The 25,332-nt window shown below is 44.8% G+C and overlaps 2 protein-coding genes across 3 annotated transcripts in view; one reads left to right on the forward strand and one right to left on the reverse strand.

Annotated features, from left to right (window-relative positions):
* LOC139420661 (disintegrin and metalloproteinase domain-containing protein 22-like) overlaps positions 1 to 5,697 on the forward strand; it is a 105,879-nt gene extending 100,182 nt beyond the window's left edge. The window contains exons 24-30 of one of the 2 annotated variants that reach the window (XM_071170878.1): positions 1,222 to 1,312; positions 1,423 to 1,476; positions 1,634 to 1,834; positions 2,548 to 2,648; positions 2,947 to 3,013; positions 5,095 to 5,218; positions 5,589 to 5,697. In XM_071170878.1, coding sequence (XP_071026979.1) covers positions 1,222 to 1,312; positions 1,423 to 1,476; positions 1,634 to 1,834; positions 2,548 to 2,648; positions 2,947 to 3,013; positions 5,095 to 5,218; positions 5,589 to 5,609 — 659 coding nt within the window. In that variant the 3' untranslated portion in view covers positions 5,610 to 5,697. The remainder of the gene's footprint in view (positions 1 to 1,221; positions 1,313 to 1,422; positions 1,477 to 1,633; positions 1,835 to 2,547; positions 2,649 to 2,946; positions 3,014 to 5,094; positions 5,219 to 5,588) is intronic. The other variant, XM_071170887.1, reaches the window with a different exon arrangement.
* Positions 5,698 to 9,758: 4,061 nt separating this feature from the next.
* On the reverse strand, positions 9,759 to 12,967 carry LOC139379108 (GTP-binding protein 10-like). Its single transcript, XM_071121934.1, has 10 exons — positions 12,822 to 12,967; positions 12,233 to 12,426; positions 11,876 to 11,967; positions 11,591 to 11,735; positions 11,432 to 11,505; positions 11,230 to 11,282; positions 10,934 to 11,041; positions 10,752 to 10,829; positions 10,514 to 10,637; positions 9,759 to 10,409 (listed from the first exon to the last, which is right to left on the reverse strand). The coding sequence occupies exons 1-10, from the start codon at positions 12,852 to 12,854 to the stop codon at positions 10,168 to 10,170; spliced, it is 1,143 nt and encodes a 380-aa protein (XP_070978035.1). The 5' UTR covers positions 12,855 to 12,967; the 3' UTR covers positions 9,759 to 10,167.
* Positions 12,968 to 25,332: the final 12,365 nt, after the last annotated feature.

A 25,332-nucleotide genomic window follows, 5' to 3' on the forward strand; every position in this document is an offset into this window, starting at 1 on the left:
GAGACATACCCCAAGCGACTTACAGCTGTAATCGCAGCAAAAGGTGGCGCTACAAAGTATTAACTTAAGGGGGCTGAATAATTTTGCATGCCCAATTTTTCAGTTTTTGATTTGTTAAAAAAGTTTGAAATATCCAATAAATGTTGTTCCACTTCATGATTGTGTCCCACTTGTTGTTGATTCTTCACAAAAAAATACAGTTTTATATCTTTATGTTTGAAGCCTGAAATGTTGCAAAAGGTCGCAAAGTTCAAGGGGGCCGAATACTTTCGCAAGGCACTGTATATAAGCCCTGCTTATAAATAGCTCTCTTCCTATCTTTCTCTCTCTCTCGCTCTCTCTCTCTCTTCCTCTTGTTCTTTCCCCCTCTCTCTCTGTCTCTCTCTGTCTCTGTCTCTCTGACTCTCTCTCTCGCTCTTTCTCTCACACTCTCTCCCTTTCTCCTTCTCTCTCGCTAACTCTCCTACTCTCTCTCACTCTCTCTAACTCTCTCTAACACTCTCTAACTCTCCTACTCTCTCTGTCTAACTCTCTCTATCTAACTCTCCTACTCTCTCTCTCTCTCTCTCTCTCAAACGCTCTCTCTAACTATATCACTCTCTCATTCTAACTCTTTCCCTCTCCCCCTTTTAACACAAAGACTCTGTGAGAGGTTTTGGTTCGACATACATATTTAAGCCTTTATTTTCATCATAAATCATTGGTTCATTCATTGTTTAGTTATTCTGCATATAATCATTATTTTTGGCCTTGACGTTTGCATTAGTATCTGTTAAAACAACAACAACCAGGCGCATCTTTCTTTTTGTTTGTTGTTTATTTTCACACACATTCTTTGTCGACAGGCTCATGTCATTGATGGAGTGACGCTGAGGTCAGATCTGAGTTCCTCTTCATTGTGTTTGCCCCTTCTGTGATGTCACTTCCTCCTCTTTCTCCTCTCACCCCATCCCAGTCTCCCCAGCCTGTAGTCAGTCATGTTTTTGAATCCTTCTACGTTTCCCCTCAAAAACATACACATCAATGTTTGTAATCTGTTTCCTCCCCCATCTTTTTTCTTTCAGATCTCTTCCCTCTGAGTGTGCTGTGTTTTAGTGTACTATTGAAGTGTGGTGTACCCACTTGATCACTTCAAAGTGTGTTTCTCCTACAGATTCATCTGGAAACAACTATAATACAGTTTGTTTATAAAGTGCTCTCTCTCCCCCCCTCCTCTCTCAGGTATCACCAGTACTAACATCATCATCGGGGCCATCGCTGGCTCCATTCTGTTCCTGGCTCTCATCCTGGCCATCACCGCCTGGGGATACAAGTGAGTACAGCTGGACCTCAGCTCTAGACCTGGGATAGCTGACTAGGAACTGGCTTGGGATCCTGTCATTGGTCAGTGTGTCTGACGTGACTGTCCTTCTTCACTAACAGGAGCTACAGACAGCGGTGCTACGTTGAGTCAGAGGTTCACAGAAGATTCTGCAGGTTTGTCATCCTTATTCGTTCCCATTTACATTTTTGTCATTTAGCAGCGCGACAATTCCACATTTTCTATAACGGTCATTAGTTGTTGATCTATTGATGTGTTGGTCAATTTGTTGATGTGTTTGTGAAATGTCTAATGTTTGTTGGCGTTTCTCAGGCAAATGCCTCCGGGTGACTATGTGAAGAAACCTGGGGATGCAGACTCGTTCTACAGTGACCTGGCCCCTGGGGTCAGCACCAACTCAGGCTGTAGCTCCAAGAAGAGGTCTGGCTGTCTGTCTAACCTGCAGATATACACGCTCTCTTTCCCCCCCTCCATCGCCTCCATCTCACAAAACATCTCTCTGTTTGCATTCAGGTGTGACATCATCTCATTGCCATCGCAAATGTGTGTGTGTGTGTGTGTGTGTGGGGGGGGGTTCTTATTTTGTGCGTGTCGAGGGTATCTTGTCTTGTTCGCAATATGTGTAGTTGGTTGTGTAGTGTTGGTTGCAATATGCCTCTTTCTGCACATTCTTCTCATCATGTTGTCATGCTATCGTTCACAGTCGTCATGGTGTGGTAGTCTGTTCTCATGGAATGTACCATCAGTCTCCTTCCTCTCCTCCTCCTACCCTGAGCTCTCTGTCTCTACTGTAGACAAAGGAAAATAATATTCTAATAATATATTAATATGCAGTCGTGTGTGCATACATTTTACGTATGGGTGGTCCCAGAAATCAAACCCACTAAACAGATGTTGTAAAGCTCCCGAGAGGCGCAGCCGTCTAAGGCACTGCATCTTAGTGCTTGAGGCGTCACTACAGACACCCTGGTTTGATTCCAGGCTGTATCACAATCAACCGTGATTGGGAGTCCCATAGGGTGGCGCACAATTGGCCCAGCATCGTCCGTGTTTGGCCGGTGTAGGCCGTCATTATAAATAAGAATTTGTTCTTAACTGACTTGCCTAGTTAAATAAAGGCTAAATAAGAAAATAAAAAGTCTGGGGATCAGGTTGTCAGTAATGATGATCGTGATGATAATGGTTATCACTGTTTCACAAGGAAATCTAACTCTGTGTGTGTGAAGGTCTAACGGTCTGTCCCACTCGTGGAGCGAGCGAATCCCTGATGCCAAACACATCTCTGACATTTGTGAGAACGGACGACCCAGGAGCAACTCATGGCAAGGTACACACACACACACAGAGCACACACACACAGAGCACATACACACAGAGCACACACACACACACACACACACACACACACACACACACACACACACACACACACACACACACAGAGCACACACACACACACACACACACACACACACACACACACACACACACACACAGCACACACACACACACACATACACAGAACACACACACACACACACACACACACACACACACACACACACACAGAGAGAGAGTTATATTTCCCTGTGCTAACCATGTGTTACTGTGTCCTTCCTCTGTAGGAAATCTGAGTGGAAATCGCAAGAAGTCGAAAGGGAAGAAGTTCCGTCCTCGCTCCAACTCTACAGAGTAAGTCACCATGTTCCTGGATGGGCTTCCACATGGCACAGGGATTGTATTTACACCCATCCAGTCACTATAGATATCAGCTCAAATAGCAGCAAGCCAAAAGGTTCTGTATGGTGAAACAGACTTATACAAGTTGTGGGGTACTTGTAGAATCTGTGAATCCAGCATTTCACAAGAACTTTATAAGAAAGTGAATTAATGAGTTACATTGACTACTACCAGATTTTGTTACCTCAGAGACGCCATGGTTCTAGAATGTTGTACTGCACTGTTCTATAAAGAAAAATGGCATTGTAGAGTGCATGTGGGACTTAATGGCAGTCACTATGGCCATGCTTGAACAGACAAATGCTATTTGTTTTTATCTAGGGGTTAGTGTTACGGGTGAGGGTACATGTAAAGATTAATTGTTAAGGTCAGGGCTATTGCTAATAAAGATGACATCTGTGAAACCATACTTCTGTCCTTTCTAGCATGGCCACTCAAAAACAACCCTAACTGCACATGCTCCCCGTGAATGAACACAATTAACGCCTTGTTGACCTTTCAGCCTTGTTGACCTTTCAGCCTTGTTGATCTCCCAGCCTGTTGTTGTTTGTTTGTTTGTTTATTTCCTGGTCTTGGCACCTGAGGTCATTTGCAGAGCAACTGTTCTTGTTTGAATGCATGGGAGTGAATGAGGAGAATTTAACTGCTTGGACTGATTTGTGACATCTGGCCAAAATGCAAATGACCATCTTACTAAAACACACATTCATCTAGTCAAGTTCTTCACAGTGCCATCTTGTCTTCCTCTCACTTGCATATTGGTGGTGTGTGTTCAGAATGTCATTGGTCTGCTCTGCTCTCTTAAAATATCTCCTCTTCCTCCCTCGTCCTCTTTCTCCATCATCCTCCCTCTCATCCTCTTTTTCCTCCTGCTTCCTCTTCTCCTTTCCTCTTCCCTTCTCGGTGTGTCTATCAATCCCCACTCCTGCAGGTATTTAACCCCTCGCTTCCAAACAGAGCATTATGATGTAACTAAGTGGGTAGAAGATGTGAATAAAAACACTGAAGAACCCTACCTTAGGTATTACCTCAGATCATCTCCTATTCCTCAACAACCCCCACCCCCGTCTTTTAACTCCCCTTTGGCTTGGTCCGTGTATTTGGGTTCAATCTGGCCAGGGGAGGTAGGGAAGGGTTATACCAGTGGTTCCCAAATGGGGGTCAGTTCCCTTTATCACAGATAAAGAGCAGATTGATTGGTAGTTCTGGTGATGATGTCAGAGCTTTGGTTGACAGCTCTTGGTCCTCTTGTGTCTTTGTACTCCCATGATTCATTGCTTTTAGCGTACGATGGTTGGATGTATCAATAGCTGCTGAACTTTTACAACAGTTTTACATTTAGTTGAGTATTGAGTAACATAATTGTCTTGCTTTATTTGTAATGACACCAAAACGGAAGTCATTAGAAATCATCTCTATTACTAGTCTATTTCCTTATTTCCCTCCGTTGCTCTTGCCATCTTCTCTCTCTTTATCTTTGCATGTTCAGTGTTGTGTTTGCTCTGATGTCATCATTGTGCTACACACATGTCTGAGTCCCCTAATGAGTGTCTCTGTGCTCACCGGCCTGGTCGGTTCACATTTACCCACCATGATACCATCTCCACTACACTTTCTGGTCCTGGACCAGCCCAGATACACCCCAACACAGGCACAGGTCTAGTCAAATTAACTGTACTCAGTGGGTGACTGACTGACCTGCCCACTCCCACTCCAGCCACAGCACAGCTGGCCCTGTTGCATTGCTGATGATGGTGCAGCAGTTGATGATGTCATAGGCAGGTTGATGAGAGGAAGAGGTGACTGTTCCCAGACCAGGGCTGTTCAGGCTGGTCTACTCTGGCACAGGCAGATGCTTCCCCTAACCACAGCTCTAGGGTCAAATTATCGAACCCCCAATCTGAACCTTAACCGTTAGGGTCATGAAAAAATGTCTGCCTCGGTGTTTAGGGGCAACTTCTGCCTATTCCGGGCAGATCAGTAAGAATGATGATATCACCGTTTATAGTGAGGTAATTTCCTGCCTCTTTCAGGACGCTCTCCCCGGCGAAGTCGCCCACCTCCTCCACGGGGTCCATTGCATCCAGCCGGAGGTACCCTTACCCCATGCCCCCCCTCCCCGACGACCAGAAGAAGGCCAACAGGCAGAGTGCCAGGGTAAACTACTATAATAACACAGTATATAGCACATACTGCACATAACATCTCATACGTAACATATACTGTACATAACATCTCATACGTAACATATACTGTACATAATATCTCATATGTAACATACTGTACATAACATCTCATACGTAACATATACTGTACATAATATCTCATACGTAACATATACTGTACATAACATCTCATACGTAACATACTGTACATAATGTCCTAGAAACTAGGTAAATACAGTAGTAGTTCATGACGTGTGTACTATAAATACCCCTATTGCATTGTGGGGTTAACTGCAGTTAAGGTACTGAAGCCATTGTCTAATTATAGTCTTTGTCTCTTCATCTCGTTTCTCTTCCTGCAGCTGTGGGAGACTTCAATATAACACTCCTGTTATCTACTCTGCAAAACTACTTAAGAACTACATTTTCGTCCACTTTTCTATTAATAAAAAAATACAAAGAAAAACAAAATTGAAACAAAATGACGAAAAAAGTGAGTAACTGGTATGAGCGGAAAAGAGAAGCAGAGGAAGATGAAGAGGAGGAAGGTGTGAGAGTGTGTGAGAGTGTGTACGAGACCTGACCTGCTCAGTAGGGGACGCTACAGGGGCCATCTGTCATTCCTACACTGACAAGCCAAGACAGAACGAGGCAAGACAAGATCCCTTTCAGATTAGTTGGAGATCCACCAGAGATCAGCCCTTCACTCATTGGTGAGGAAAAAGCAAAGCTGTTGTGATGGTAACGGTGCAGACAGAGAGGAGAGGCCTTGTTGTGGATGTCTCCCCCACTCCCAACACCCCAACATCCCCCAGCTTCCACCACACTCTTCTAGCTCCTCCCTCAAACTGTCCCACCTTACCTTACTCACCTCTCCCCCCAACCCCCCTCTAGCTCTGCCCCCATGTAAACTCTCTCCTCTGATTGGTGCTCCTCTCTGTTGAGGGGCGCGGACAGCTATCATATCAGCAGATTTCTTTACCATTTTGAAGCACGCTGTTTAATTACTGTAGAAAACTCCAACACTGTATGCATGAGAACCCCCTGTTAATCAACTCTTCCTAGTGTCATAAAGGAGAAGAAGTCTGGGACGGACAGCATGCGGGGGATGGTGATGTCATACGTACTGTAGGCCTTTAAGCTTTCTTTACATTATAGGCTTCTTCTATCTCTGTGATCAGCGACTCATTATGAACTGTATCACACATTATACTAGCCAACTGCCCCTGACATGGACCCTAGACCCTAGACCCTAGCCACTCCGTTCTCTTTCTTTCGCCGGGTCAGGTTTTCCTGAAGGATTTGGTTATCGTTGTAAATATGTCCAGCTTAAAGGCAGAGTAATGTGTGCTTTTGTTTTTTACTTACTGGGAGGCGAATGATGAAGGGATGCTCCCCCTCGCCGCCTCCTGCTGTGGTTCGTGTTGTAGACAGACAGGGTCTCCGTAGGTCTTTGTAGAGACCCCGTACTTGGGTTTTTCTGTCTGTTTCTCTCTTTTCATTTCTGGCTGAACTCTCTCTTCTCTCCCGTGTGGCTGCGTGAACACTCCAGCTTTCTTTTTCTTCCACAGCAGAATGTACAAACAGTGTTCTATATTTCCTCTTTGTGTCATCCCTTTCTCTGAGTAATGCACACTCAGTCACAGCCCGTCATAATTAAGACAGTAAACTTAGGAATGTCATTGATTTATAACATTAACTGAGCATTTTATCCATTTGGATATTGATAATGATGAATATATTTTGAACTAACATCGTCCCATGAGCCCTTCCTCGCTACAGAGGGGAGAGAACAAGTGTTCTTTTGTAGTTTTAGATTTGATATACATGTTCATTTGGCCATGGTGGTTTAGAGAAGTTAGAGAAATGTCCTGTGACTATAATCATTCCACACTACGGTCTGTGTGTACAGCAGGGACAGACTGGCCATCTGGCATTTTGGGCAAATGCAAGATGGCCTGGTCCAATTTTTAACTCCGTGGGCCTGTCTTACTTGTTTTTTGGGGTGCAAAATGATAATTATCTTGCTAATAATGGGGGCCTGGAAGAAAGAAATGGGCCGTTGTGTTTAAAATGCCAGAGCCGATTTCTGGTCCCAGTCTGCCCCTGGTGTACAGTGTGAGACCAGACATAACAGATAGATAGATACAACTGGAACCGACAACGCCACTGAGATCCAACTGGACGATGTGGGAATAACAATGTGGAAACTGAACATTGTGTCAGATGAATTTGGAATTTGTTTAGATAAAATTATTAAAATGTGCATTTTTGCTTTTGTTTTGTTTCCTACTGTAAGTTTGCCCTGCTGTCTGTAAATGATGAAGTGTCCTGTACAGTGCTTGCTGTTTGAGATTTATAAGACCAACAGAATGACAATGGATCTACTAGCTAGCACTCTATCGCTGTTCTCTGGTAATCTGTCTGTGAGGCTGTAATACGAAATAAGCATGTCATTGAAATAGTTTTTTCCTTGATTGCCAATTGCTGTTATCTTCTTGGAATTTCATACCATAAACCCCATATCAGTAGTGAACAGGTTTTCAACATAATCAACCAGGTCTCAAACCTTTTCATGAATGGCCCGAGTAATCTAGTGGTTTAAGATTCAGGTTCTTACCTACGCAGAGTAGGATAAAGTGTCCCTAGTCACAGATCCAAGGTCAGTTTTGTATCTTACCCCCCTGATGGTAAATGTTGTGAATTGGGGAGTGGAAAGCTGATCTTAGATCTGTGGCTAAAGGGAAACTTATTTGTACAGAAGTCACAACCCCCATCCTGTAGTTACTGTACTGTCCATATCAGTTAAGCCTGCTGTATGTTAACTCCGTATGCTTAAGTTTAAAATGTGGGCACTGATCGTTTTGATTTTCTACTGTATGCATTATGACTGCAAAGATATTAAGATCACCACAATATCACATTAATATTGATACTGTATGACAAGTCTTTACTCTTAAGTACCTTTATATGTTCACTTCTCAGTGTTGTGTACAGCCGTTATTCAGACAGACCAACTGCATTATTGTTCTTCTGTGCGTTGAGTGGAATGGAGATATGATGCGGCCATTTTAGTTTTTTAAAGCGCACACTCATCTCGGACCGCTCTGGCATGTGAAGATCTGTACGTGTCTTCTATGTTATGATGGGACGCAGCTAGGGCAACATGGGGTGTATAATGCTATAGAGATCTGTGCAGGTGAATGCATGTTGACTAAAGCTCTCATCACTCTTGTCTTATCTCAATTACGATATGATTGGCTGGTGCTTAGTAACTTGAGATTTGACCAAGGGATTCCATAGGCCGTGGTAATATGAAAATAAAAGATCATACTTGTCAAGCAATATTTTAAATATCATATTGTCTTAATTCTGACATCTATGATAATTTACCTGCAGGTCATAGGATTGAGGTATATTAGACTTTAGGATGGTGGCAGGTAACAAGATGTAACTTGTCTGATGTGTGTTATCTGTATTAGTGACTTGACTGACGTAACCCAACCGGACCCACAGAGAAACGTCCAAACGCTCACAAAGTAGGGACAGATTGTTGAATGTATCAATACAACCAAGCACCAACCACCCAGCCGTAGCCTGTGGAGAAGTAGGTTATATCAGGCCTCTGAATCCACCATGCAGTCCCATCCTGCTGCAGTCTCATCCTGCTGCAGTCCCATCCTGCTGCAGTCCCATCCTGCTGCAGTCCCATCCTGCTGCAGTCCCATCCTGCTGCAGTATGCTCCTACTGTGACCTTAACCCTCATGTACCGCTACAAAATCTATATACAGTCCCAAATGATTGACACCCTGCATAAAGATGAGCAATAATGATAATTCAAATACTGAACTAAATTGTATGTAACAAAACAAAATTGGGAAATGATATTTGCTAAAAATAATTTTGCTCAGAGAAAGATCTACCTCAAAAAGGTTAGGGGTCAGAATGATTGAAACGCCAAAGGGTTCTTATAAAGTAGTCAAAAGTTTCATATTCGGTCCCATATTCCTACAGCACACAATGACTACACCAAGCTTGTGACTCTAAAAACTTGTTGGATGCAACAAAAGTGTCATTGCGTGCTAGGAATATGGGACCAAATATATTTTGGACTGACTTTATTTCTAAGAATCTTTAGGGGTGTAAAATGTGACATTCCTTTGAGAAAAATAAGTATTACTTGTTAAACAATCTTTCACTGAGCAACTGTATTGGTATAAATCAATCGTTTCCCCTGTTTAAAAAAATACAATATAGCTTAGTTAGCTTAGCTTAGTTGAATTATTTCATACAATCATTATTGCTCATCTTTATGGAGGGTGTCAATCATTAAGACCCCACTGTATAATTACAGCACTTGTCTTTTACTGTATGCTGTACATAGACTGACAATGCAAAAATCAATGCCCATATTTTTTCTGTTCTTACAATATCATTCAGTATTGTAATATATTTAATATAAAATAAAACTTTCAGCGATATTTTCTGTGTATGTATGTTTAGTTTCCCTTAAGGTTATTGCTAAAGGAGGCAGCATTAATTAACATGTTTATTACTACATGGTGGAAAAGCAACATATTACATCAAACAGTCAGAGACAACATCCAGCAGAAAAACACAAACGTACTTCCTGCCCTCTTTCTCAACCTCTGTAACTCTGTCCATAGTGTGGTCATAAGGGGAAGGCAGGACGACAACACTCTTGCCTGGGCTATGACTGTGGGTGACATCATCATTTGTGTTTTCCATAGATAGTCTCAAGCAGGGTGCAGAGCCAGGATGAATGTCGAGGAGTCATCCTACCTAGGGTATGATAGGTAGGAACACCACCCTGACTTCCACAATATTGAAAACGTTCCAGGCTGAGTGAACATGAATCAAGTTCAAACCCTTTTTCAAAACTGCAGAACATACTAACCCTGAATGTTCCACAGTTCAGCTCAAACTGAGGCGGTGGGGCCCCATGTGAGTGTGTTCTTGGCTGGGATCGCCCCTCTCAGCGCCTGTAGCTTATCATGGTGCAGGGAGTCCGTTGCCATAGAGGCATCCTTGTCTAGTGATTGGCGGATACAGGTCTTGAGGTGTGCGATGCCAAAACCGGTGGCAGCTGAGATAGGAACCACGTGTCTGAAGACCATGTTGTTCTTAGGAAGCATATCGTCGGGTAACAGGTGGGAGAACTCTGAAAGGGAGAAGCACACCAGGGGGGCACTATGAGTAGTCTAATGTCACAGATCGTACACCTTAATTACCTAAGTTTAGAATCTATGTATATCATTAGATTACCGTGTGGGTTTAAGAGTTGCTCCTGCAGCTTTGAGAGTTTGTCCTCTGCATCAGGCAGGTCCATCTTATTGACCACCAACACAGCAGGCTTACACGGGAGATCCTCCTTATACAGCTCCAACTCCTATAGGAGGGGTCGAGAGAGAGTGGGATAAGGAGAGAGAGAAAATATTATGATACTGGTGCTCAGAGGGAGGGAGGGAGAGGTTTCTGTGTAGATGTGTCCTGCTAGCCTCACTTTAATTAAAAGTTGAACAGCCTCAAAAGCAGACCTAAAGGGCGTTTTGCTTGCCAGCTGGAAACCACAAACGTCCACCTATGACCAGAGAGAGAAGAGAGACTTCATCAGTATTACAGCTAGAGGCTTTCGCACCACAAATCTCCTTGAGACTTTGACCATAAATTGTGTTTAGGTCGAACCACAAAGAGCAGCTGTCTGGTCCTCTCCACGTGTTTGAGGAACTGGTGGCCCATGCCTCTATTCATGTGGGCCCCCTCTATCAGCCCTGGGAGGTCTGCTACTGAGATCTACACCAATCCGAGGACAGAACACAGAATGGACCAATCAGAGGAGAGAACTCAGATTGAACCAATGAGAGGAGAGAGAACACAGAGTATGGACAAACCAGAAGACAATCTTGAGAATGAACCAATCAGGTGAAGGAAAATATTGACTCGCACAAAGGGGAGGAAGTGACCTCATCTGCTTCTCTTACCTGTTTATGGTCTTCATACATGACCTTGCCAATCTCTGGTCTCAGAGTGGTGACTGCAGAACGACAAGAAACATTTACCCTTCATAAACAACTCAAACATCATGGTATCATCCTCCAATCAAACATTTGACAAAAAACTGGGTAATATATGGAACATTCACTTCAGAGGGATGTGGTGTGTACATATGTACTCAATACTCACAGGCATAGCTGGCAATCTGGGGTTTGGCGTGAGACAGGGCGGTCAGTAGAGAGGATTTTCCCGCATTGGGGAACCTGGTAGTGATGGAGGGGGAAATCATGAAGTCAATATGTTCCTGTATGATTGTGTGTGTGTGTGTGTGTGTGTGTCCTGTCTCACCCCACCAGGCCGAGGTCAGCAATGAGTTTGAGGTCCAGTCGTATCTGTCTGGTCTGGCCCTTACTGGGCAGAAACTCTGAGTGGTAGGAGCCTCCTTGACCCCCTCTGGCCACCAGCACACGATCTCCCTCAGTGTTCAGCTTACCTATGGAGGGGATTGATGAGCTATGGTCAGTTAAATTTACACCCAACACTCTCATCATGAGTGCAGACATCTAGATCATCTTCAACCAATACACAGTGCCTTGTGTCAGTGAAGGAGGTGTATCATGTGTAAAGACTTACCGAGGACCATTCCATCATCATTGGTGACAGTAATGCCAGGAGGAGCCAAGACTTCTTGGTCCTCTCCTTTCTGCCCCCTCAGAGCACGGACACTACACACACACACACACACACACACACACACACACACACACACACACACACACACACACACACACACACACACACACACACACACACACACACACACACACACACACTTGCTGGTAGTTCACGTCATGATTCTTCCAAAAGGGATATTGGTCATAATTGTTGTACAATGCTTTTGTGCATTATCCAATATGTGTGCCGCCTACATATGCAAGTGATCTACCGGTGAGCTCACCGTCCACCCAGTGAGTTGTGGTCCAGACATACCTGCTGTTGGTTCCTACTCCAGCGATGAAGCGTTTCTGGGGGTACTTATCCTTGACCCTCTTCAGAGTCATCTCCTTCTGAGCCACCACCCACACGTCTCCCCCTTTCCCCCCCTGACCCCCCAGACGGGGCAGCCCCATCCCCCCACTGCCCCCTCGCACATACAGACGCAGGTTGTCCACGAAGTTACCGTACTAGAGGAAAGAGAGTAGTGATGACATCATTTCACACTTTGCGTCAGACAACTGAAGTATCTACAACATTAATATATTGTAATGTCTTCTACAATGACGTGGACAGTAACGTTAGGCTACACAGCTAAACTTTTTCCATTTCCATAACTAGCAAGTTCATTGTAGAAACGACCATGTAAAACTGATAGAACACCACAACCAACTAGCTAGTCCTGTCTACGAAACTGACCGTGAAGGGCAACAGAAGACCACCTACGACTAGCAAACTAAGCTAGCTAGCATGGCTACCTGGATAGTAGAGCCACAAACAGGAGGGGTTAGTTATAATTATAAATATATTTGGTATAGCTAACTTAGCTTGTTAGCGAACTACAATGTAACAGTAGTTTACTAACCTTCCGACAACACATCCTACTGATCCAAACCATTTTGAGTAAATATTTAGAAGTTACAGTTGACCGTTTGTGGCATTTTTGCCTGAAGACGTCAGATCAGTCGTTCACATGTGTTGTTATAGGTTGTTTGGTGGTGGAACAGGAAACAGCAAACGGGGCGGTGATTCGATGATGTCAGCGTCAGTCAAGGTAGCTAGTCCCGCCTCTCTCTCCTCCCCAGCTAAATTATGCACACAAAATATTAGGCTATGTTGTGGGGTTTTACCTGTAGTCCTAGTCTACAAAGAAATCACAGTGTTTTGAACAATCATTTGGTGAAGTCCCTTTGAAAAACTTTCAGAAACACCACTAGTATAGGCTAAGTCATTTTATGTTAGGACCTATTTGTTTATAATTTTATAGCATACCCTACCCCAAATTCATTAATTCATCCATTCAGTCAGTCAGTCAGTTGGTCAATCAGTCAGACATCATGTTTGTTCATAGGCTATCTCTGGTCAACTGTCAGCTCGTGCGCTACTTGCATGCAGGCTATGACAGGGTATGAGGTGCGCGCGGTGTTTAACTCTAAAGAGCTTGTGAGTCAGTGTCAAGGTAATTTTCTATCCTAATGATAATAACTGACAAACAATAGCTCTGACCAATTCCCGAGGTTTGTAAGACCATGGGTATAATAATAATTAGTCAAAGACTCAGCTTATGCAAAAAAGTTAGTACAGTTTATTCAGAGAACGTTCTGGCGTGCATAGTACAAAGCAATTCATTTTATACTGACTTCTCACGCCCACACATTCACACAAACATACGCACATGTCCTGCTACGCACACACTGTCTGTCTCACTACCCAGCCGACAGAGATTAGTGGCCTTGTCCTTGAGACGTACTCCCCGTTCTCTCCCAAATCTCTAGTCAGGTCGGCACCAAGCTCAGACATTCTGTGTTTAAAATTCCATAAAGACATATTGTTTTACCCTAATTCTGACTAGGACTACACATTTATTGATTATGATTTTATACATTCTAATCAATTCCATACATTTATATGTTTCAGGGCGGAATATTCTAATCATTCAATTAACAGACAATTCTCACCTCAGTCAGTCAATACATCCACACAGTGAACCACACCGGATACGCACTCGCGTTAGGTGGTGGTTTTAAAAACTGCAACAGCTGATAGGAACATAACAAGTAAGTATCCTATATTTTGTTTATAGCCTATAGAGGCTATGGAAGTTTTTCTTTGAGAGGGAGACAATTATGCACACCTCTGATTTCACTTCTCACATTTTATGTTTCTAAATGTGTGTCTGATGGCCATATGATCTGTCACAGTAGGTCGGTAGACTATATTTTACTTTAGCCTTCTTTCTCTTAGGCTATTTGTCTCTGCATTCCCATCTCTTTGCCACTCAGGGCTCTCTCTCTCTCTCCTATCGCACCAATCGGATGATGGTTTTACTCCATGGCTGGAGTCTTCTCCAGTGCCTTTGTATGCTCCTGACTCTCTCCACCGCCTCCTCCAACACCATGCCCAACTTTTTGATCGGAACCGACGGGGCCGGGGGAGTGGGGCTCGGTGTGGGGCTCGGTGGATTCATGGCTCCCGGTAACCTGGACGAGATCGACTCTGGCTGCTGGGACTTGTCTTCCCTCGTGGTGATACAGACACGGCGGCTGCGCCTGGCGGACAGCCGGGGCGCACTGTGGGATTTCATGACATACCTGCACAACGAGCTGTTCCTAGAGCTCACGCAGCACTTCTGGGCCATGTACGTGGACTGGGGGAAGCGTGGCTTCAGCACAACGCTGTCCAAGCTGCGTATCATGGAAGTCTCCCCAAATTACGCACAGAATAACGCATGTGTTGTCTTTAGGCACACGACTATGCGTAGACCTACTGCAAGTGTGACAAGAGTTTCAGATGAACCATTCTAATCTACCACCCTCCCGATCTAGTGTTTTATTATTTAGAGTTCTCCGATAGGTGGCTGAAAAAGATTGGATGTGTATGAACAGTTCTTAGCACCATGAGTAGCCTACACCGAGGACATTGCCTTTGATATGGCTCTTTGAAGAGATATGTAAGTTTGTCTGACACATTCAAAACTGAAAAGTTGTCTGAAGTCAAGTTTATAGCCTAAATTCATATCCCATCGGTTGTGTGGACCCCCGTGATATGCATTAGGAAAGTCTGCTGCATTATCGCCACATTTTCAAGAAACTCAATGTTACTTTTCAGCAGATGCGTTGTTAATCATTTTGAAAAATAACAATAAAGAAAGTTGCACACTTTATATTTCTCAAAGTTATTTATTGGGCAACCAACGTTTGGTAGTCCATTGGAATGTTTATCCATGTATAGGAGGACTATGTCAAAATAACATTGAGCCCTATAGGAGGCTTTATACCAGTAGATTATTCTCACATAGGGAAGAGCAGGAAGCCACTGAAGGTGCTGTGTTTAGAACCATCGTTATACACTGCCCAGCCGTTGGGAAGGCGCATATGGACGGTATCACCCTTTTACAGATGCAGAGTTACTCCATTGCACACATACTCATTCCCAGCATTGTAATACTGACCATTATGCAATATTCTCTGGCCATTCCTGTACATGTTTAGACCCCAACTAAATGAGATTTCATTAGAAACCATAGAGAATTGGAAGTAGTAGACTCCTCTCACTGGTGCTGTGAAGATACCTGCATCAGAGGGAAGCAGAGAGAGATCAACAACACTGTAATTTTCTCATGGGCCTTGTACGAGAGCATCTACAACGTAATGTATCATGGGTAAATTGTGACTGACTGATCTACAAATAAAATAGACTAGTTATTTATGATGCAAGTTGATTTGTAGATCAGTCAGTCGACAGCCGCCTACACTGTCGACTGCAATGTTGAACAAGCCCATGGACATTGGAGCAGCATGTTTAGTGATCGTGGACTCTGCCACTGGCCCACTTGGACATGTGTATTGATGTGTAAGCAGCACCTACGTGTATTATGGTTGTAGGTGTTGCCGACGTTTGTGAAGGCCTTGGTGTAGATCAGTTGGGTCTCAGTATTGAAAGGTCCTACTTTTCCTGAGTTTGTCAAACCAGCAGAGAAGGCCACCTTTGGTCTGTCTGTGAACAGGGGAGAACACAGGATACAAACACAATGACAATGGAGAAACAAGTCAAAAGTAACAATGCAAGATGTCTTTGGGAACATCTTAGTCAGCAGACAAGAAGAAAGCATTTCAGCACTAAAGTTCTATCAGAGCAAATTTGAAATCAAGTTGTTTGTCTGTTTACCTGTGTTCTCCCTCTTCAGCTCCTCCACCTGGCTCCCCAGGGCTGACAGTTCTGCTGCCTGGGCTGATATAACAACAACACATCAAACAGTTACATAGACTTACCTGTAATTATTTGTAAGTCATATATTCATATTACCTGCATGGTCTGTCTTCAGCTCCTCTACCTGGCTCTCACTGGCTGTCACTCTGGCCCCCATGGCTGACAGTGCTGTCTTCAGCACCTCTACCTGGCCCCCATGGCTGACAGTGCTGCTGCTTGTGCTGGAGTTGTAGAATCAAATAAAAAAATACGGTCAAGCATGTCATCTTCAAGATATTGTTGATTGCTACTAAATTGTATCAATAGTAATAATTCCCTACTGATTGCTTATGACCATATCATATCAGCATACCTGCATTCTCTCTCTTCAGCTCCTCTCCCAGCCCCTCACTGACGCTCAGTCTGGTCTCCAGGACTGAAATAACATGACAATGTATTCAGAAATTATGATTTAATTCATGCAATCGAACAAGTCTCCCAGAGTAGCTTTGCTGCAACACTAGAGTGAATGGGCCACAGGTTGACGTATATTGGCATGAACCTTGCCCTGGAAGCAGAACTGAGCAATCTCCGCTAGATGGGCCAGCTGCAATGTCAAAAGTGGCTATTATTGTAAAAATCCATGAAAACCAAAATAAAAATATTTTTGGCATTAATTTAAGGTTAGGCAGTGTGGTTAATGTTAAAGTTAAGGGTTAGGGTTTGACTTTGTGGCTGTGCCAGCTAGTGACCACTCTGCAGAGCTGCCTCCAGAACAAGATTCATAACAAAAAATGATAACTTGCCATTGGACCTACATGTAAAGTCAAATGATTTATTTCATACAATAAAAATAATAAAAATCTTCATTACCTGCATCGTCTCTCTTCAGTTCCTCCACCTGGCTCTCACTAGCTGTCAATCTGTTTCCCATGTACCTCAGCTCCACTCTCTGCTCCACCAGGATGGTTCCCAAATTGTGTCTCTCAGTGCTTTCAGCTGAGCCCAGATGTTAGGACCACCATTATTACTGCTCTCCCCCCGTTCGTTGTGACCCTGTAGAGTTGTGTCATTCTCCCTAACCATTCCAATGTTTAAATTATTTCACTTTTTTTAATCCTTATCCCCCATTCTACTTCTGAGGAGGACCAGATAAATCTTGCAGAGTTGAAGAGAGGTGTCATATTTAACCACAAGAGGGAATAATTGTGTCACATTTTGACAGGCTATTGTATTGTACACTGGTGTGCACCTGTATTTGTGTACTTTTTACCCATGACTTCACTTGTCCTTGGTGATATTTTAACATGTTCCACTGAGTTTCAACATGTGTTCGTTTCTCATGCATCAGGTTACCAGTGTGTATATAAAGAAGGGGACTGAGCCCAGTAGACTACATTAGTTCTGAAGAGGTATTTTTCAGAATGAGGGATGCTGGAGCTCTGCTGGTGTTGTTGTCCTGTCTGTCTGGGACACGGGCTCAGGGCCAGAGTGGAGGGGTTAGGGAGAATGACATCACTCTCCAGATACCAAAACTTTACGTGTTGTGTTTATAATTTTGTTCAGTATAATTTTAACGATTTTGTTCCATTTGATTTTCAAGCTAATGTTTTACAAACAACAACAAAATATAAACACAACATGTAAAGCCTAGAAAATCCATCCACCTGACAGGTGTGGCATATCAATAAGCTGATTAAACAGCATTACACAGGTACACCTTGTGCTGGGGACAATAAAAGGCCACTAAAATATGCAGTTTTGTCACACATCACAATGCCACAGATACAGTGGGGCAAAAAAGTATTCAGTCAGCCACCAATTGTGCAAGTTCTCCCACTTAAAAAGATGAGGGAGGCCTGTACTTTTCATCATAGGTACACTTCAACTATGACAGACAAAATGAGAAAAAAAATCCAGAAAATCACATTGTAGGATTTTTAATGAATTTATTTGCAAATTATGGTGGAAAATAAGTATTTGGTCACCTACAAACAAGCAAGATTTCTGGCTCTCACAGACCTGTAACTTCTTCTTTATGTGTAACCACGCCAGCCCAGGACTTCCAAAACAGGCTTCCTCACCTGCGGTATCATCTGAGATCAGTCACCCTTTTGTGGGGAAAAACTAATTCTAATTGGCTGGGCGTGGCTCCCCAGTGGGTGTGCCTGGCTCCAGGTGGGTGTGCCTATGCCCACCCATGACTGCGCCCCTGCCAAGTCATGTGAAATCCAAAGATTAGAGGCCTAATTTATTTATTTAAATTTTGACAGATTTTCTTATATGAACTGTAACTCAGTAAAATTGTTAAAATGATTGCATGTTGCATTTATACTTTTGTTCAGAATAGATTTTTATTGGGTCTATTGGTATGTCAAAGAAACATTTGGTGTTCTTGGGGACCAATAGGGCCTAGATGATTGTGACAAATTTCACAAGTTTGGCTTCCCACCATCTGACGAACACGTTGGAAAGGGTAGCATTGATTGGCATGAGGGTTGATGTGGATGGTGGTCGGGGAGGCCAGCCCCCACTCATGGATTGGGGTTGGTATCTGGCCTCCAGGCTGGGTCAGCCCTATTTGCATAACAAGTAGTTGTGCTGAGCCTGCTGGCAGGGCCAACCTCCAGCAGTAGGCTGTGGTGGCCCCTCCCAGAAGGGAACCAAGGTTGAGCTGGCTGCTCCCATTGTGCAAGAAGCCTGAGTCGAGGTTGTGCTGAGCCTGCTTGCGGCGCTAACCCCCGAGTGTAGCCAGTCATGGACCAGGGTTGAGCTGGCCCGCCTTAGCACAGGGTGTGTAGAGTCAAGCAACAGCATGCATTTGTCATACAGACTGTTTGTAAGACAGATGTGAAAAGGCATGAAGATGGATGCAGTTTAAATACTATGAGGGTGGTTGATTATTGAGATTGGCTTGTAGCTAATGAAGATTGGATGTAGGTGAGCAAATTAGCATGGTCACACTATGACCATTTAAGGAGTTCCTTGCTAGTAGCCCAAGGTTCCAATGTGTGTGTCTGGGCCCATATATGGATTTCCTGCCAATATTTTATTTTTTATTAATTTAACTAGGCAAGTCAGTTAAAGAACAAATCCTAATTTTCAATGAAGGCCTAGGGACAGTGGGTTAACTGTCTTGTTCAGGGGCAGAACGACAGATTTTTACCTTGTCGCTAGGGGATTCGATCTTGCAACCTTGGTTACTAGTCCAATCCTCTAACCACTAGGCGACCTGCCACCCCACTATGAATGTTAACTACAACCTAGCGTCATCAAATTGATCAATTGATCCCGTTCTTGAACCAGAAGAAGCCGCGCGATGGTCTGAGCGCGCGCTCTTTGCCGAGACTACGAATCTGTGCTCGCGCCTATACCTGCGCTACCGCTCGCGCCCTATACCTGCGCTACCGCTCGCGCCCTACACATGCCCTACCGGTGCAGCGCGAATGAAGGAGTTTCGATGTGACGCTGAAGTCAAACCATGCACCCACCATCATCCAGTCAAAATCTGTCACCCTCCACCAGCTGGCGATTTTTCCTTGTTTCGCCTACAAAGCAATACGTTTTTGTATGGCGATTAATGAGTGCCAGATTTTGTCAACTAAAAAAATGAACAGCTCATTTGCTACGTAAGGTTTATTTGATCGAATATACGTTTCGTAATGCTTAAGTTCTTAGGAGTGTACTAATTTAAGTAGGACAATTTTGTATGATGTCTTTTTATTTTGTCAAATAGATTTTTTTCCACCCTTACCATCATACAGTAGGTGGCGGCATGCACCTCTAACGCTTGTTTGCGGACCGCCATAATACAATAGAAGAAGAAGAAGAAGAAGAAGAAGAAGAAGAAGAAGCAGTAGCAGCAGCAGCAGCAGGAGGAGGAGGAGGAGGAGGATAGGCGGGAGCTAGACAGACCGCGGTGCCGCTTTGTGGACAACGACTCCCATTGTAGGGCGGAGAGACGTGTGTCTTGTCAGTAATCCATAGTCTTTGGTCAAACACAGAAACCGGTTTCTTTCCTTCTGAAGCAAGGACATCTGTCCTTGAGGTGGATAGATAAAAGTGTCGGGTGACATTAGTAACATATTCAGTATTGGATGCTGTCATTAATGGTTGAAACACATCTCATCAGACATTATCTGTTCACTGCAGAGAGAGCGAGAGAGAAGCTGAGAGTGAGTGAGGGAGGTGGTATGTGTGTCATCTCATGAGCTCGATAGAGCCTCCCACCGGCGACTGCATATATACAGTGAGAGCGGCGGCCGTCGGCCGTACAGAGGAGTGATTGGGAGATATAGAGAGAGATACATCGTACGGAGGTAAGTAGCCTACAGAGCTGCCGCTTCAGAGCTGAGAGATGGTGTTGCTGCTTTCTCTTGGAGGGATGCGGAGAGCTAGAGGATGGCCGGGAGTGTCTGACATAAATTATAGGTAGTACCCTACAAGGATTATGAAATTGTCGCTATTCGCATGTGCGCCCGCGTACGATGGAATCCACTCTCAAGATCACGGTTGGGGAGAGACAGTAGCATACCCTATAGCAGCCTAATATAGGATGCTGTATAGATTGTGTAGCGGGCCAAAATCGCAGTGCCTTTTAGACTAGAGAAGTCCTGTGATGGGCGGTAATTGTGTAATCCACAAGCCTATTTGAAGAGAATGTAACATTGATTACAGTAACAATCATACATTTTTGTCTCAGAAATATGACAAATTTGCTAAATTCTTATTGTGGTATAGGCATATTTAGCCAAATGGAGGGTTGAATTAAGCCCTGTTTATACCTGGTGCTAACATGCACACTTTGTCCTCATTCTGATTGTGCCCACATTTGTAGACAGGTATAGACGATTAACAGCCAGCCACATTGTGATCCGATCTTCCTGACCACCTTCGGAGGCAGTCAGGCACACAAACCAAACCATTTAAATCATCAATATACCTGCCTCTAAACTCATTGTCAGGTAGCAGCACCATTGACTTATGTAATCAGTAAATGTCTTTAAATATATATTATTATCTGTCTGGCCAGATTATCTGTCAAATAACAGCTAATCTGGCTACAATGCGGACACAGTGGATGAATAAGAGACACATTTTAATACAATCTGTAAACAAAACAAACCATAAGCAGATAGTGATTGGATCATATTGTACAGATCCCCAAACTCACGTGGTGCATGGTGTAAACAAGGCTTTACAGTACAAGAACATAAAACACAATTACAGCTAAAACAGATCAAATAGCTATTAGGCCGATTTATTTCAAACATTCCAGCTCAGAATACCAGCCTGATGCAGTTGGCTTTATATCAGCACTTTCACATGCAGGGAATACTAAAGCATCTCCACGGTAACGGAATTATGCTTTGACTCAGATTTTTCACTTTAAAATGTATGCCAAACAAAAACCATTGATTTCAAAGTTTAACAAATAGACTTCTTTGGACAATTTACACAGCAAACTTAACAAAAACCACATTTACTGGGAGACCTGTGCCGATGCTGAGAGAGAGAACAGCCAAAGGTAATGATAGACTATTGAACATCACACCATTGTTATTCTGACACAGTACAAAGTTCGCACTTGTTATTTTTATCAGCGAATAAAAATCATGAAAATATGTGAAGTTTTTCTTCCAATTTAACATTTTATTCTTTATTCCTGTTTACACTTAAAAGGTACAGGCTTTGTACAGGTGCAGATACTGAATGATTTTTGCCCTGAGAGTAACAAAATTGTTTATCTGATGTAACAAGTGTCCCCTGGCTTGTTAAGATGGTAGGGAATTGACCCCAACCCTGGCACTGCCACCTAACCCATTCAACCCTGGCACTGAACCTAACCCATTCAACCCTGGCACTGAACCTAACCCATTCAACCCTGGCACTGCCACCTAACCCATTCAACCCTGGCACTGCCACCTAACCCATTCAACCCTGGCACTGAACTTAACCCATTCAACCCTGGCACTGCCACCTAACCCATTCGACCCTGGCACTGAACCTAACCCATTCGACCCTGGCACTGCCACCTAACCCATTCAACCCTGGCACTGCCACCTAACCCATTCAACCGTTTCACTGAACCTAACCCATTCAACCGTGGCACTGAACCTAACCCATTCAACCCTGGCACTGCCACCTAACCCATTCAACCCTGGCACTGCCACCTAACCCATTCAACCCTGGCACTGAACCTAACCCATTCAACCCTGGCACTGAACCTAACCCATTCAACCCTGGCACTGCCACCTAACCCATTCAACCTTGGCACTGCCACCTAACCCATTCAACCCTGGCACTGAACCTAACCCATTCAACCCTGGCACTGCCACCTAACCCATTCAACCCTGGCACTGAACCTAACCCATTCAACCCTGGCACTGAACCTAACCCATTCAACCCTGGCACTGAACCTAACCCATTCAACCCTGGGACTGAACCTAACCCATTCAACCCTGGCACTGAACCTAACCCATTCAACCGTGGCACTGAACCTAACCCATTCAACCCTGGCACTGAACCTAACCCATTCAACCCTGGGACTGAACCTAACCCATTCAACCCTGGCACTGAACCTAACCCATTCAACCCTGGCACTGCCACCTAACCCATTCAACCCTGGCACTGAACCTAACCCATTCAACCCTGGCACTGAACCTAACTCATTCAACCCTGGCACTGAACCTAACCCATTCAACCGTGTGACTGAACCTAACCCATTCAACCCTGGCACTGAACCTAACCCATTCAACCCTGGCACTGAACCTAACCCATTCAACCCTGGCACTGAACCTAACCCATTCAACCCTGGCACTGAACCTAACCCATTCAACCCTGGCACTGCCACCTAACCCATTCAACCCTGGCACTGAACCTAACCCATTCAACCCTGGCACTGAACCTAACCCATTCAACCCTGGCACTGAACCTAACCCATTCAACCCTGGCACTGAACCTAACCCATTCAACCCTGGCACTGCCACCTAACCCATTCAACCCTGGCACTGCCACCTAACCCATTCAACCCTGGCACTGCCACCTAACCCATTCAACCCTGGCACTGAACCTAACCCATTCAACCGTGTGACTGAACCTAACCCATTCAACCCTGGCACTGCCACCTAACCCATTCAACCCTGGCACTGAACCTAACCCATTCAACCCTGGCACTGAACCTAACCCATTCAACCCTGGCACTGAACCTAACCCATTCAACCCTGGCACTGAACCTAACCCATTCAACCCTGGCACTGAACCTAACCCATTCAACCCTGGCACTGCCACCTAACCCATTCAACCCTGGCACTGAACCTAACCCATTCAACCCTGGCACTGAACCTAACCCATTCAACCCTGGCACTGAACCTAACCCATTCAACCCTGGCACTGAACCTAACCCATTCAACCCTGGCACTGAACCTAACCCATTCAACCCTGGCACTGAACCTAACCCATTCAACCCTGGCACTGAACCTAACCCATTCAACCCTGGCACTGAACCTAACCCATTCAACCCTGGCACTGAACCTAACCCATTCAACCCTGGCACTGAACCTAACCCATTCAACCGTGGGACTGAACCTAACCCATTCAACCCTGGCACTGAACCTAACCCATTCAAGCCACGGCACTGAACCTAACCCATTCAACCCTGGCACTGAACCTAACCCATTCAACCCTGGCACTGAACCTAACCCATTCAACCCTGGCACTGCCACCTAACCCATTCAACCCTGGCACTGAACCTAACCCATTCAACCCTGGCACTGAACTTAACCCATTCAACCCTGGCACTGAACCTAACCCATTCAACCCTGGCACTGAACCTAACCCATTCAACCCTGGCACTGAACCTAACCCATTCAACCCTGGCACTGAACCTAACCCATTCAACCCTGGCACTGAACCTAACCCATTCAACCCATTCAACCCTGGCACTGAACCTAACCCATTCAACCCTGGCACTGAACCTAACCCATTCAACCCTGGCACTGAACCTAACCCATTCAACCGTGGGACTGAACCTAACCCATTCAACCCTGGCACTGAACCTAACCCATTCAAGCCACGGCACTGAACCTAACCCATTCAACCCTGGCACTGAACCTAACCCATTCAACCCTGGGACTGAACCTAACCCATTCAACCCTGGCACTGAACCTAACCCATTCAACCCTGGCACTGAACCTAACCCATTCAACCCTGGCACTGAACCTAACCCATTCAACCCTGGTACTGAACCTAACCCATTCAACCCTGGCACTGAACCTAACCCATTCAACCCTGGCACTGAACCTAACCCATTCAAGCCATGGCATAACAAATCAATGTATTCATCTTTTTTATATATATATATTTTTTTAAATATATAGTCCTTTTAACAAAAACAAATTCACAAAGTGCTTTACAGTAATCAAGGTATAAGTTCTAGAAGTTTTGAGTATACCCCCCCCCCCCTCCATGTGAGTAAGCTGGCTGAATGTGGGTGAGAGTGTTAAATTGGTCAGTGGTGTGGAAATGCCAGATTTAGCCTGCCAAACAGGGGGCACGGCTCTACAATACCCACTGCCTGCTCCCTCCATGACTTTCTCTGGTACTCCCGCCCAAACAGAGCACGGCCAGTGTATGGAATCCTGCCACTTTTACTGAAAAGGGTAACACCCAACACCCCAGCACTGAGTGAAAAACAGCCTGCAGGGCTCTCTTACCCAGGGATGGACAGGGGAGTGGGAGGTGGAAAGGGGGAGATGCGGGAGGGGAGTGTGTGCTTGTCAGAGGGGAGATGGGTGCATGTCAGAGTGGAGGTGGGAGGGATGGTGGGTGCATGCCAGAGTGGAGGTGGGAGGGATGGTGGGTGCATGCCAGAGTGGCGGTGGGAGGGATGGTGGGTGCATGCCAGAGTGGCGGTGGGAGGGATGGTGGGTGCATGTCAGAGTGGAGGTGGGAGGGATGGTGGGTGCATGCCAGAGTGGCGGTGGGAGGGATGGTGGGTGCATGTCAGAGGGGGGGTGGGAAGGGAGATGGGTGCATGTCAGAAGGGAGGTGGGAAGGGAGATGGGTGCATGTCAGAAGGGAGGTGAGAAGGGAGATGGGTGCATGTCAGAAGGGAGGTGAGAAGGGAGATGGGTGCATGTCAGAAGGGAGGTGGGAAGGGAGATGGGTGCATTTCAGAAGGGAGGTGA

The sequence above is a fragment of the Oncorhynchus clarkii genome, chromosome 2 (genome assembly GCF_045791955.1).
Source record: "Oncorhynchus clarkii lewisi isolate Uvic-CL-2024 chromosome 2, UVic_Ocla_1.0, whole genome shotgun sequence".
NCBI lineage: Eukaryota > Metazoa > Chordata > Actinopteri > Salmoniformes > Salmonidae > Oncorhynchus > Oncorhynchus clarkii.